This window comes from Podarcis tiliguerta (assembly GCF_965153285.1).
Source record: "Podarcis tiliguerta genome assembly, chromosome: 12".
Classification (NCBI taxonomy): Eukaryota; Metazoa; Chordata; class Lepidosauria; order Squamata; family Lacertidae; genus Podarcis; species Podarcis tiliguerta.
The window spans coordinates 14,828,482-14,842,828 of record NC_139545.1 but is presented as its reverse complement, the minus strand read 5'-3'; the positions used below and the strand labels follow the sequence as shown (position 1 = coordinate 14,842,828).

The window sequence follows — 14,347 nt, the reverse complement described above, 5'->3', positions numbered from 1 at the left end:
GGTCCTTATATGATCAGTGAAAACAGTTGGTCCTGGCAAGTATTAACCGCTCTCAGTCTTAACCTGATAACTGCCATTTGTGCAGATTATAATTTGTCTGAATTAATTTTAAGACATATTTTAATTAACTGATGCCTGTTTTTATGTATACTGTGTTATTTATATGATGTTAGCCGCTCTGAGCCCAGCTCCAGCCAGGGAGGGCAGAGTACAAATAAAATATTATTATTAATTATTATTATAATTATCTTTCAATAAAGAATATATGTATATATAAAATAAAGTTTTCTTCCAGCTTCCACTGCACTGATCAGTCAGGGTTCAAGAAGCCCATTAATTTATTGCATTTAGTCTATTACAGATGTCCCTTTCTAAAAGCATGTAAAACCACAAGTACAAAGAGGTGCCCACTATTTTGCAGCCTCTCTAACATTTGTCGGTGCTTCAAGGTTCCTTAATCTGAAGTTGAATGGCCTGTAAGCATTTTTCCTAACAGTAGCAGTGTTCAAAAATTTAACAGGGGCACTGCAGATGTCAAGACTATTTCTATAGCGCGTATAGTTGAATGAATTCACCTACAATGAGCAAGCGGCAACAGCTTACTTTTCACACCACCCTTTCAAGGGAGCACCTGAGCATTGTTCCCAAGAGACAATTCTTAAGAATAATAAGGAATGAGAAAGCATTTTGGCGAGTCCATAGCTAGGCAGCTTATATTCACTTACGAGAAAGGTACTGGAAAAGCGAAACGCTCTCTGAGGTCAACGCTCATGAAAGGGACGTACTCAATGCCATTGATCTTTGATGTCTTCCTATGAAAACAGGATGCAAGAGGTCAGGACCACAATGCTATTCAAATGCATTTGTTTCCCACCCAGACAGGCTCTAAATGAACAGCTGAGGTATACCTGCCTGCTTAATGCCTTTAGTATTTTTAGTATGGGAACGGGAGCAAGACGCAGTGGATGGTCTCGTTTTAAAGAGCCAGCAAATTTTCCCCTTCAGTTTTGCATTAGAAGCTTTGTTCACATGGTCATTAGCCCTGAATGTTCTGGCCACCAAAGGTTCAAAGCAGAAATGGCTGGTTGAGTTAGATAAAGAGGTGGGGAGGTCAGTGTGGTGCAAACACAGCGTCTTAAAATGGACACTGCTTCCCCAGACCACCAGGGGGCTCCATCTCTTTGAAGCTTGCCTGCCAGGCAGGAAGTTACTATTGTAGCCTTCCCCTGACTTCCTCCAAAGCTGTACAAAGTCCTATTTGTGTTGGCTTGTTTTAAAAGGGCAGCAGGAGTGGTGGCGGCAAACCTGTATCTCCTTTAGCAGCAATGCTATTCCGCGCCAAAATATATGGATACATTTATCAGCTAAATATCCTGCTGTTAGCCTTAGTACATTTGCATCCCGAAGGGAAATGGGATTAGAATTACACGTTGCTTGATCATTGGCATAAACTCCACGATAAAGTCGGCACGCCTTCTTGATATTTAAGAGCCGTGCAACATTTGCTGTTGTTGTATCTGTTAGGATATTGATGTTCCATTCCACCTTAAGAGGAACAGATATGTGGAGTTGTTGTAAGTCACATATCTGTTTACTTCCAGCATAGTCTGCTGGGAACTTCCGTTGTATATTGCTTTTGCTATGCTGCTGTTTTGCTTGGACACGAAGGGAAACAGACATGTTTCCCCTTTGTTCCTGAACTATGCTGAATAAAAAGGTAAAGGGACTCCTGACCATTAGGCCCAGTCGTGGCCGACTCTGGGGTTGCGGTGCTCATTTTGCTTTATTGGCTGAGGGAGCTGGTGTACAGCTTCCGGGTCATGTGGCCAGCATGAGTAAGCCGCTTCTGGCGAAACAGAGCAGCGCACGGAAATGCCGTTTACCTTCCCGGCGGAGTGGTACCTATTTATCTACTTGCACTTTGACGTGCTTTCAAACTGCTAGGTTCGCAGGAGCAGAGACCGAGCAACGGGAGCTCACCCCGTCACCGGGATTCGAACCGCCAACCTTCTGATTGGCAAGTCCTAGGCTCTGTGGTTTAACCCACAGCGCCACCCGCGTGCCTGTAAATAATGGTTACACATGTCTCTGTCCGCCACTTCCATTGCAAAGAGTTCTTATCTCTGCTGGCTTGCGTGCTTAAGCTTCTGAAGGCTTTTGATGCTGATTGATGCTGTTCCGAGATCTGGAGTTCGCCTGGCTGCTGGCCGGTGGCTGGAGCCAGCTGGGGGCCTGCCAAAAGCCCCCGTCTCCCCAGACGCATCCCAACAGAATCATCACATCGGTCTACAATCTGGTGCTTTCAACAATCCCATGCATGCTTGCTCAGAAGCAAGCCTCACTGTGTTCAGTAGGACGGGCTCCCTGGTTTAAGTGTGCACCCGACTGCAGTTTAAATGAGGCAACCCATTTTCAACAAGCCTGGAAAACCGTTCCCTTTCCTTACCTGAGCACCTCAATCTCCTCCGCGGTGTATCGCTGACCTTGAGGTTCACTGGCCTGCACAGCTCTGACTGCCTGTGGCTTATCGTTCAAGGAAAAATCAGGCCCTAATGGAAAGTAAGTCCTGGCTTGCTGATTTGGTTTCGCTGGGACCGGCTTGTCTTTCTGAGACGGCTTTGAATCCTTCAGCGCTTCAGCTCTAAAATAGAGAGTTTGCATTTTAGACGCATCAAGAGTTTTTATTTCATTTGTGGCAGTACATTGCGAATCCTCCTATAAATGCCACCAATCATATACTACTCATTTTGCTAGGTAAAAATGCAAAAAATATTGCTTTTGTGAGAACGAATGATTAAAAAACAAACAAGGCAAGAGTGACTGCATATTTCTTACGTACCGTATTTTTTGCTCTATGACTCACTTTTTCCCTCCTAAAAAGTAAGGGGAAATGTGTGTGCGTCTTATGGAGCGAATGCAGGCTGCACAGCTATCCCAGAAGCCAGAACAGCAAGAGGGATTGCTGCTTTCACTGCGCAGTGATCCCTCTTGCTGTTCTGGCTTCTGAGATTCAGAATATTTTTTTTCTGGTTTTCCTCCTCCAAAAACTAGGTGCGTCTTATGGTCTGGTGCGTCTTATAGAGCGGAAAATACGGTATTTGCATTCTTAGGCTTCTCGTATACTCTACATGTTAAACGTCCATAAAACCTTTGTTTCATACAGCCCAAGGATTCCTGTACAGAAAGAACAGCATATGCAATCTAACATAGAAACCACTCAAGACAGTTCTTTCAACTTAAAAGAAAACCTGAAAATTTTGTGCATACTAACAGGAATCATGTAACCATTTATTTAGCAAGTTTCTTGTTGTGTTGTCTTGCTAGAGATTCGTGTACAGCCAGAAATTTAGCTGAAAACAGCTATTCCATTATTCTAAATACAGTACGCAGATAATCAGAATATGCTTCAGGATTTCCTTCATTTAAACAGTCATCCTTGATGGTCCAAGCTCTTATACCAACACAAGTGCAATGCAAACAAATCCACACTCACAATTATCTATGCAAGGCATCACTGGCCTAAACTAAGAGGGAAGAACAGGTTTTTGTAAAACAAAAATATTCACCGCATAGTTGCCTGGAAGCAGCTCCCATTCACCGTAGATGACCAAAGAGAATAACTGTATCTACACGGCTCGTTCTCTAAATACACAACTGATCATTGTTTTTTGCAAGAGAGGGCATCTCGTGGATGCCATCCTATCAGGAAGTCGATTCTGAACAATGTTGAAATTTGGCCTTTGGAACTCCCTCCCACTGCATATCAGATAGGTGCCTTCTCCATTAGCTTTCTTGCTAAGGTTATTCCGCCTTCGACAAGCCTTCTAAAACCTTTAGCACACTTGGGATAAAGTTCTACACGGCTTTTAATGCTGCAACCCATCCTGGGATGTTACAGTGAAGGATGCATAACTAATAAAACATATGAACAAACATGTTTTATGTATGCACTGTTTTTTAGAAACTGTTTTTATACTCATAACTACTTTTAAAACCTGTTTTAATATATGCAGCTATTTTAGATATATATATATTGTAAATCCGTTTGGGAGGCAATTCGTAAATGAAAGAAACAAATGATTGCTGATATCAGCAGTGCTGACCAATATATGGAATTTCAAAATATATTGTGTTGTATCCAATGCTAGCCATCCTCAGAGCAGGCCCACTTAAATTAATGGACACGAGTAATGTTGGTTCATTCATTTCAACAGGTCTATTCTGAGTACAACTTTGCTGGATGCAACCCTCTCAATTAGAATGCAACTAACACATTTATATAAGCCCAGTTTATTAAAACAAAATCCGATTAGAAACACACTCATAAAAATATAGTGCATATATATATATATATATATATATATATATATATCAATCATATGGAATTAAAGTACTTTATACAGCACTCATATTGGACACAGCTCACCCCTTTTCTATCTGATGTCAGTCACAATTTTGTTTGCATCTGTATTGTTTTAAATTGTTTTAAATATGTTTTTATTGCTTTGTTGCTTGTTGGTTGCTGCCCTGGGCTCCCTTTGGGTGGAAGGGTAGGAAATAAATCTAATAAAGAAACATTTTATTTGGAAACATTAAAAAACACACTACTTACTGTCGATATTCAAACAAAAATACAAACACCACAGCAAATGGCATTTCAGAAGGTAGCTGTGTGGATTTTGCTTTAGACTCTTACAGATTTGCACTAAGTTCTTTATTAAAATTAACAAGTAATGCAAACATGAATTTGAATATGCAGAAGATATAAAAAAATGAATTTAAGGAACCACAGAAAGAAGGGGAAGGAAGTCAAACTTTGAATTGTTAAAATAATTGTAAAATTAATGAAATGTATAAATTTGAAAAGTATAAATAAAAAGTTTTTTTGAAAAGGAATGCAAAACACAGTATCTGCAGGCGATGAACATTTCAAGGAGTGAAATGCTATTGCAGTGTCGATAAAGTTGCAAGCTTTTTCTCCAGCAAGGCTTCCCATACCTTTAAAAGCTACCTGACAGCCAGAAAAACTGTTTGTTGGTTGGTTGGTTTTTAAATGCAACAGAGACCTGCAGGTATAGGTCGGTATATAAATTCAATAAATAACAACTACTACTACTACTTAGGAAACAGCGTTTTCACGCAATGTGCTCGTACAAAGCTTCAAGAAACTCACCTGTCCAGTGCCTGCCGAGCCAGCTGCTTCAGTTTTGCCTGGAGAGCTGTTTCTGAAGTTTCATTGGCCTTTAATATGAAAAAGGGGGGTTTAAGAAGCCTAACCAGCAATCTACATACAGAAAAACAAAGAGGCCAGGGGGTAGGAAATGTCAATTCCTTCCATTTATACTATCCAGAACGACGACACAAATCCTTCCGACAGACAAAAAAACCTCTCCGCAAGACTATTTTGTCTCAAACACTCAATAAAATGAAGGCAACTTGGATGCAGCCAAATAGCTGAAGTTAGAGAAGCAAGAGCTTTCAAGAATAAGACCTGTTGGGTAGAAGAGCTCAGTCTACCTATTAGACAGACTCAAGCTAAGCCACTGCCTCTTAGCCACAGTACTCTGCTGGGGTTGGGCAATATATTGATATATTGTCAAAAACCGGTTTGAAGTCCATATCGTTATATCGGCTTCATAATTTTTGGCCTGGCTATACATCGCGAATCATGGGATGTGGGTGGGTGGGTGTTATGCAAAAATCACAATGTGGGGGAAACCGCGAAGCCAGCCAATGCTTCTCTCGATTCCTGCAGCCCCTTTTAACTCTAGCCAGCTCAGCTCTCCCCTTCCTCATGCGGGGGGGGGGGGGGGCAGCGAATCGCAAGAGCAGGCAGCGGCAAAAATCACAATTGCGTGTCGATCAAACGGAAGAGTTCCTTGCCATGACATAATCCCATCAAGTTAAGTTGGTAGCTTAACGTACCGTTTTCAGGCAGAGTTCCACGGCTTCCGTGTACAGCTCTATCGCTTCCTCGCTGTTGCCTTTCTCGTCTTCGTCAAAAGCCTGCGTAACCAGGAAACGGGCCCGCTCCAAGTCCAGCTGCTGCTTTGACTTCAAGGGGTCGACTCTTTGCACTGGAGTAGGACGAAGAACCATTCATTTTCCTTATTTCACCTGACTCATGATTATAGTTAAAGACGTACAGTGGCACCCCGCAAGACGAATGCCTCACAAGATGGAAAACCCGCTAGACGAAAGGGTTTTCCGTTTTTCAATGCGCTTCGCAGGACGAATTTCTCTATGGGCTTGCTTCACAAGACGAAAATGTCTTGTGATTCTTTTTACTCCCCACCCCCTTTTTCTAAGGCACTAAGCTGCTAATAGCCTTTTAGCAGCTAATCCGCTAATCCCTTAAGCCTTTAATAGCCGCTAATAGCCGCTAAACCGCTAATAGCGCTAATCCGCTAAAAGGGTTGCTTCGCAAGACGAGAAAACCGCTAGACGAAGAGACTCGCGGAACGAATTCTTTTCGTCTTGCGAGGCACCACTGTATCTCAGTGTCAGGGAACTGCCATCAGGTCAGAGGCGAGAGGGGGAAGTGCAGTTGTGTTACAGGGAACATCCGAAGATCTTGCGAAGCAGCTCCTCCTCTGGCGAGGAGGAAAGCCCCGCCTCCAGTGGAGAGGAAGTGGTGGGAACAGGGGATGCAAGGGAGAGCCTCAACACCGAGGCTGAGCAAGCCGGAGAGGAGGGAAGCACCCCTTTGCCAGCGCCCATTCTGCGCAGTAGGTTTCGGCGCAAGGAAGGGAGAGAAGGCTGGGGGTCACGCGACTGTTATGCTGGAGGAGGTATAAGGACTGCCCACTCCCAGATTCTGCTAGCGAGTGAGCCAGACATGGACTTGCGACACTCTTCACTGTAAATAAAGGTAAAGGGACCCCTGACCGTTAGGTCCAGTCGCGGACGACTCTGGGGTTGCGGCGCTCATCTCGCTTTATTGGCCGAGGGAGCCGGCGTACAGCTTCCGGGTCAAGTGGCCAGCATGACTAAGCCGCTTCTGGCGAACCAGAGCAGCGCATGGAAACGCTGTTTACCTTCCTGCCGGAGCGGTACCTATTTATCTACTTGCACTTTGACGTGCTTTCGAACTGCTAGGTTGGCAGGAGCTGGGACCGAACAACGGGAGCTCACCCCGTCGTGGGGATTCGAACCGCTGACCTTCTGATCAGCAAGTCCTAGGCTCTGTGGTTTTACCCACAGCGCCATCCGCATCCCTTATTCAGCATACATCAGGACAAAAGGAAAACATGTCTGATCCCCTTCGTGTCCAAAGCAAGACAGCAAAAAGCGAAAGCTATACCCAAACAGAAGTTCCCAGCAAGCTGTGCTGGAGTGTAAACAGACATGTGACACACAACAGTCTCATGCCTGTCCCTAAGGTGGAATGGAATATTCTAACAAAGATATCCCTCTTGGTAGGCCCGGGCGATATATCAATATTCGCCCAGGACCGGTATAAGCAGCAGACTGCGATGTCAGTTTCACTCAGCGGTATCTCCCTGGTGAAACCGCCACTGCGCCTGAGTCCCTCTGCTACTAGCGTCCGCTGGAGGAAGTCAACAGCTTGTTCTCCCCCTGCATCTTTAAACTGCTCGACTGAGCAGTCTACAGCTGTCCTTGCCTCGGTCAAGCAGTTAAAGGAGCCCCCAACTAGTGCTGGCTCCCACAAGCAGGCAGGGGGGTGCGGGCTCTGTGAAGCTGTTCAGCTGAGGGGATCACAGCTGCCGCTCCCCACAGCGGGTGGCTAAAGGAGCCCCGATGCTCTGTCCGCTCGCCTGTGAGTGGCAAGATCGCCAGGGCTGTCTCTGCTGGGGAGGGGGAACCTATTATCCTCCAAACAACCCTATAAGGTAGGTTAAGAATTAGTGACTGGTCCATGATCACACAGAGAGCTTCACAGCCAAGTGGTAACTTCAACCCTGGTCTCCCAGGTCTGCGTCCAACACAGGGTCTGGTATGGTTTCAGATTGGGAGAACATATGATGAGATTCCTGCATTGCAGGGGGTTAGACTAGATGACCCTTGATGTTCCTTCCAACCCTACAATTTCTCAGTTACCTCTAAGTTACTACACCACACTGGGTACAACATCTTTTCTAGAACATGCCTTGTTGATTTCCTAATGAAGAGAGGAAGTTTTCAGTTTTTGTCTTTAACTAACCTGCTGAGTACAGGGCTTGAACTCTTTCCAAATATTCACTTATTTTCTCTGGAATATTTTCCAAGACGGATCCTGCCATTGCAGCATAAATCAAAGACTGCGCAGCTTCCTGAGAAGAGAAAATACAACACAAGTGTTTAAAAATCAAGGCAACCAGAAAGCTTATCTCCCTCAAATATATTATTATTAGATTTCTTCACCGTAAGACACCAGGGCAACATTGAAGGACAATATTAAAGTCAATTAAAACAAATTACAATGAAGAGAACAGGTTGGATCCTTAAAATATTTATTTCAGGTTTCAAAAGCCAGGGAAAGCATAACCTCGTTTGCACAAATGCCTTCTCAGTACCTACCGTATTTTTCGCTCTATAGGACGCACTTTTCCCCCTCCAAAAATTAAGGGGAAATGTGTGTGCGTCCTATAGAGCGAATGCAGGCTGCGCCGCTAAGCCGAAAGGCAGAACAGGGAGACGGAGCGCTCTCCTGCAGAGGCTAGCAAGGCTGTTCCCAAGCCAGAACAGCGAGACGGAGGGCTCCGTCTCGCTGTTCTGGCTTGGGGACGGCTGCGCGCAAAGCCTCTCCAGGGCAGCGGGGTAAAGGCACCCCGCTCTCTTGCAGAGGCTAGCAAGGCTGTTCCCAAGCCAGAACAGCGAGACGGAGGGCTCCGTCTCGCTCTTCTAGCTTGGGGACGGCTGTGCGCAAAGCCTCTGCAGGGCAGCAGGGCGCTGCGCTCCAAAGGCTTCAGGGATCTTTGAGGCTGGGGGTGGGGGGAAGCAGCGCTTCCCCCCACCGCCAGCTCCACACGCTCGGGTGAATGCACCTTGAACGCACCTTGTTTTAGAGGGGGAGAACAAGGAAAAAATATTTTTTCCCTGTTCTCCCCCTCCTATGGTCCGGTGCGTCCTATGGTCCGGTGCGTCCAATAGAGCGAAAAATACGGTATTTATCTACTTGCACTGGCGTGCTTTCAAACTGCTAGGTTGGCAGGAGCTGGGACAGAGCAACGGGTGCTCACCCTGTTGTGGGGATTTGAATCGCCAACTTTTGATTGGCAAGCCCAAGAGGCTCAGTGGTTTAGAGCACAGCGCCACCCGCATTCCAAGTGGACCTCCCTAACTGGTGGATCTTCATGAACAGGCAAGTCTATACAGTACAGAAAGCATTCTTTCAGGTACTTTTATGAGCACAGGATCCTACCAAATTTCCCCCAGCATGCTAGGTTAACTTCACAAGAGCTACGCAATCACTCCATACTTAAAGGTTTAAGAACATGCGCACGGAATTATATATTTTCTTTCCCACAAGATCCCCTCCCAAAAAGTGGAAGTCACTGTAAACAAACACCATTTCTACATACATTTAACACCAGTGCAAGCATCACAGTTCATGCAAGAGGCCCTTTCGTCATCACAGGCTTGCACCTGAGTTACTCATGCTAACGTTTTGACCCGCAACATCTAGCGTTCACAAATATCTTTTAACTATGCCCCAGACAGTAGAGCATGAGACTCTTAATCTCAGGGTCATGGGTTAAATTGAGCCTCACAATGGGCAAATGATTCCTGCAACGCAGGGGAGTCCGTTCCAGCTCTACAATTCTAATTTTGAAGGAGTGGTGGAGCCCAGATATTGCACTTAGAAGGAGGACTGGGAAATTCCTCTACCTGAGACCTTGGAGAGCGGCCAAAATTATAGACCTCCACTTTGTATGACTGAAATACTTTAGCTCCAGCCAAAGCCAACCAGACCTTTCCTGCACAGCTAGAGAATCCAGACACTACAAACAATTTTTGTCTTTTTTATTGAACGGAAGCAATTAGCTTACAATCAAAGTTAGTCACAGAAAAATCGAGGCACGTGGAAAAAGGTGGAAGATCATTGGTTATGACACGACTGTACACTGCAGACAATGTAAAATCAAGTATGACTGGAATTAAGTTTGCAGAATTATAACCACACCCCTTGATATGGTCTTGACGGCAAGTCAAGCTGCATTTTCAAAATTTTTGTGGCATTTGATACCTGCAATATAAGAACAACCAAATTTGACATGTGGAGCAAAGCTCGCCTCCTCATCAGATTATTATTATTTTTGCCCTGACCTGTATGTATTGCTGTACAGGTTGTGTGAAAGGTCATATATTTCAGCTCTGAGTAGCAAAGCACAAACAAATTTACAAATTCATTGGTAGGTGTGTGCGTGTAAAATTCCAGAGTGACCTTCTGGTTGCAATGGAGCCGAGGGGGTGCAAAGTTGAGAAGATTCCTGAAAATACTCATTCGGGGACGCCCAATTTTGGCCTTGCTCAGGGTGCCATCTTACCAAAGATTATCAGAGTCCAGAGGATACAACTCTTGTCACTCCAGCTAGCACATCCCATAAACCTACAGAAATGGGGTGCAAAAAGTGGCAGCCTTTTGAGGTGCCACAGAGAAGCCTCCGTTGCCAGTGTTGGGGTACACCCCTGGTTTTGCATTCAAATTAGCTGAGCTTCGGAGAAGCACAGAGCTGGGAGACATTTAGGGCTGCCACCTTTGTCCTGGCAAAATACCGGACAGGGCAGGGTGGTCGGGAGGCAATTTTCTCTCTCTTTCAGCTGGTGCTGATGTGACTTCAAAATCAATTCATTACAATCTACTGCAGCCTAACAGGGGGGCCTGTGGAATTTGTCACATGCATGAAGAGGGGTGTCAACTTGAATACAGAGGGGCTGGCAAGCCCCACCCCACATAACTGACCACATGACACGGTACATGCTCACCATTTGAATGGTAACGCACATCAACTTTGGGGGGGAACGCCCCCTCAAATATTTTACTGGGAGGGGGGCGAAGGGACCTCAGCTCCAAGAAGTTGGTTCCTATGCACATGAATTTGTAAATCTATTTGTTATTGGCTACCCAGAGCAGCGTTCAAAACTCCCATTGTTCTAGGCGTATTTTGCGACAGGGAATTTCCTTAGCGCAAGCAGTTTCTGAGCTCTGGGCACAGTACTGTGCCTAGGATTTCAGATTAAAACTGCAGCGTGGAAGGAAAGGAGGACCTTTTTCTGCCTCCCCACTTCCAGCTACTCTCTGAAGACCAGAGAAGAGACCCTCTTAAGAATATTAGGGGGGTGGGCAAGGGAAGGGCTGGACCACGTGAAAAACAAACACAGCATTTTAGCTGCAGTTCATTCATTTTCAGCTTTGTATTCCTGTTATAAAAAAACACGCCTAGGCATTCTGTTGTTGCGCCCACAACTTAGGTTTATGGTGCCATTTAGCTCCTAGCTTTCATATCTCAGTTTCTAACATTGACCCGGAGTTTAACCTTTCACACACCCTTTCAAACACAGCCAGTTGGAGAGGATCCCTAACTTGGCACAGAGATAGAGGGAACCTGAAATACAGAAGAAAACTGTATCAATAAAGGATGAAGCATTTTACACTAAAAATTCTATATTGTACAGGACAGGTGGCAACATGGGCATAGCCAGGCCTCTTGTTTGGGGAGGCCTTTTGTTGGGGAGGGGGTTAAGGCTTTTGTTGGGGAGGGCAAGGCTTTCGTTAGGTGGGCAGGTCTTTTGTTGGGGGGCAGGCCTTTTGCTAGGGGGCAGGCCTTTTGTTAGGGGGGCCAGGCCTTTTGTTAGGGGTGCAAGCCTTTTGCTGGGGGGTGGCAGTCCTTTTGTTGGGGGGCAGGCCTTTTGCTAGGGGGCAGGCCTTTTGTTAGGGGTGCAAGCCTTTTGCTGGGGGGCAGTCCTTTTGTTGGGGGGCAGGCATTTTGCTGGGGGGCAGGCATTTTGTTGAGGGGGGGCATTTTGCTAGGGGTGCAAGCCTTTTGTTGTGGGGGGGCAGAACCTCATGTGGTTTGTATTTTTATTGCCCCCCCTTGGCTACGCCCATGGGTGGCACCCCCATTTTTCCCCCGCCCCCGGGATCCCGCTCCCCCGGCACCTTGTAGTAAAAGGCCGCTTCGTGGTAGTGGCCCCGCTGGTCCCGCTGCACCGCCATCTGCGCGAACTTCACCGCCTCCTGCTCCAGCTCCGCCGCTTCCATGGCCGGGTCCGGGCAGCAGACGCCTCAGCGCGCTCCTTTCCTTATTCGCTGACGTCACGGCAGCCCCCCGACGTCTCCGCCTATGGCCTCCCGCTCAGGAAGGGACTTCCCGGCAGCCCCTGTGGCGGAGGCGTCGACGTCGCGATGCGCCTGCGCAATAAGGGAGAACGCTCCTCCCCCCCTCTCCACCTCTCGCTGGAGAGAGATAGGAGCGCAATCTTAGGGTCCCAGGTGTGCCCGTTGGACTACAACTCCCATCATGCTTTGCTGGAATGGGCAGAAATCAGGGACGATGGGAGTTGTAGTTCAAGGGAATCTGGGGACTCGAAGGCGGAAAAAGGCTCAATAGAGTTATCTGTTGGTTGGAGCTGTCAGGTGTGACCGAGTTGAGGTGCCTTTTTCACTAGATGATCTCCCAACCCTATGATTCTGAGATTCTGTGGGGAAATCCAGGTTGTTCTTCGGTTTTTTAAAAAAGTGTACCTGTGATTGACTTTTTATTACATATGTAATACATAAACAGAAAATTTAATTTTACTGTGTGTGTGTGTATATATATATATATATATATATATACACACACACAGTAAAATTAAATTTTCTGTTTTACAATTTAGAATACTCACTTAGACATCCTTAAAATGACTTCCCTTCTTCTCTTTCCACGGTTCTTTTCGCATATCATAAATCCCTGCATATTTTAGGTAAAATAAACCATTCAGTAGTCCATTATTACATCCATCAAAACTTATTTACACTGTTGAATTTATCTTAATGCTGCCAACGTTTTCAAGTGTACACAATCCCCTCCCCATATATTCATTAAACATTTTTCAATCTTTTCTAAAGGTATCTTCTTGTTCTCTTATTCTATATGTTAAGTCCTCGAGCTGCGCATATTCCATGAACTTATTACGTTTTCATATCCGTTGGAAGCTGTCCAGAGTGGCTGGGGCAGCCCAGCCAGTTGGGCGAGGTATAAATAATAAAACAACAACAACAACAACAATTATTATTATTAAGCCTCACCATCTGTGAGGACAATGTAGCCTCAGAGTTTGTTTCTGACTCAGGCTTTCTTTTGTGTGAAAACCTATGTCTGTCTGACTGTTGTTAACAAATACAATAAAATGTCAATTATTCCCATATTGGGGAGCATGGCTTGGAAAGAGTGGCTTACTGCAGCCATTCAATAGGATCTGCTGTCAATACTGCAGGTTACAGAAGGAGCCGAGCAGGCGGGTTTAGATTTTCAGGGCCAACTCATGCAATGCACCTCTTCTGTTGAATATCATTCAAATAGGCTTCCCAAACTCAACTGTAGGCAAAAGTCCTGTTTCCATTGATAAACTTGCATGCATTCGCCTCATTCTGATTGCTACCCAATCAGAGTCCCGCTAAAATCCTGTCTGTCTATTATGTTCACTATCCTCTTCACTTCTGCCTTGGGGAGATGGAAATCGGCGTCCAACGGGAATCCGGAAGCCAGTTGCTATGTGTGATCGGAGCGTTATAACTCTATGGCCCAAAGGAGGAGAAACGTTACGTCTCTCCGCTCCCGGGGGAAATCCTTCCCGGACACCTGCGCAGTCGGCAAAAGTGAAGTTCATCCGCCAGGAGTTTGCGTAGGGCAGCTCACGCTTGTTGCGGAATTCCGAAGGGAAAAGCGCTATGTCTCGTTGCTGGTCTCTGTTTTTTCTGTGTGTAGTACCGGAGGTGCTTTAGTCACGTACGCAGAACCGCTTACGATCAATGGTTTATTTATTTATTATTTATTATTATTTATTATTTTTAATATATATATATATATATATATATATATATATATATATATATATATAAATATATTAATAAAAATATATTATTATATTTAAATATAAATTTATTTAAATATAAATAAAAAATATGTTAATTAAAAAAATAAAAAATAAAATATAATATATATATATATATATATATTATAATATACACACACACACACACACACACACATACATCTATATATAGGAGTAACTTTTTATTGAGTTTTGTGAACAAGAATAATGCTATACAAATAAGTATACCAAGTTTTCTCTTGTCATATGTATATCACAAAAATAGCATAATAAATTTGGAGTAATATCTACAACGGGCAGCGGGTGG

The 14,347-nt window shown here is 44.9% G+C and overlaps 1 protein-coding gene across 1 annotated transcript in view; it reads right to left on the bottom strand.

Moving 5' to 3' along the window:
- CAPN7 (calpain 7) overlaps positions 1-12,359 on the bottom strand; it is a 42,088-nt gene extending 29,729 nt beyond the window's left edge. Inside the window, exons 1-6 of the mRNA XM_083404837.1 lie at positions 12,104-12,359; positions 8,165-8,273; positions 5,926-6,077; positions 5,174-5,241; positions 2,447-2,641; positions 726-812 (exon numbers count right to left, since the gene is read on the bottom strand). Of these exons, the coding sequence (XP_083260963.1) occupies positions 726-812; positions 2,447-2,641; positions 5,174-5,241; positions 5,926-6,077; positions 8,165-8,273; positions 12,104-12,205 (713 nt within the window). The 5' untranslated portion in view covers positions 12,206-12,359. The remainder of the gene's footprint in view (positions 1-725; positions 813-2,446; positions 2,642-5,173; positions 5,242-5,925; positions 6,078-8,164; positions 8,274-12,103) is intronic.
- Positions 12,360-14,347: the final 1,988 nt, after the last annotated feature.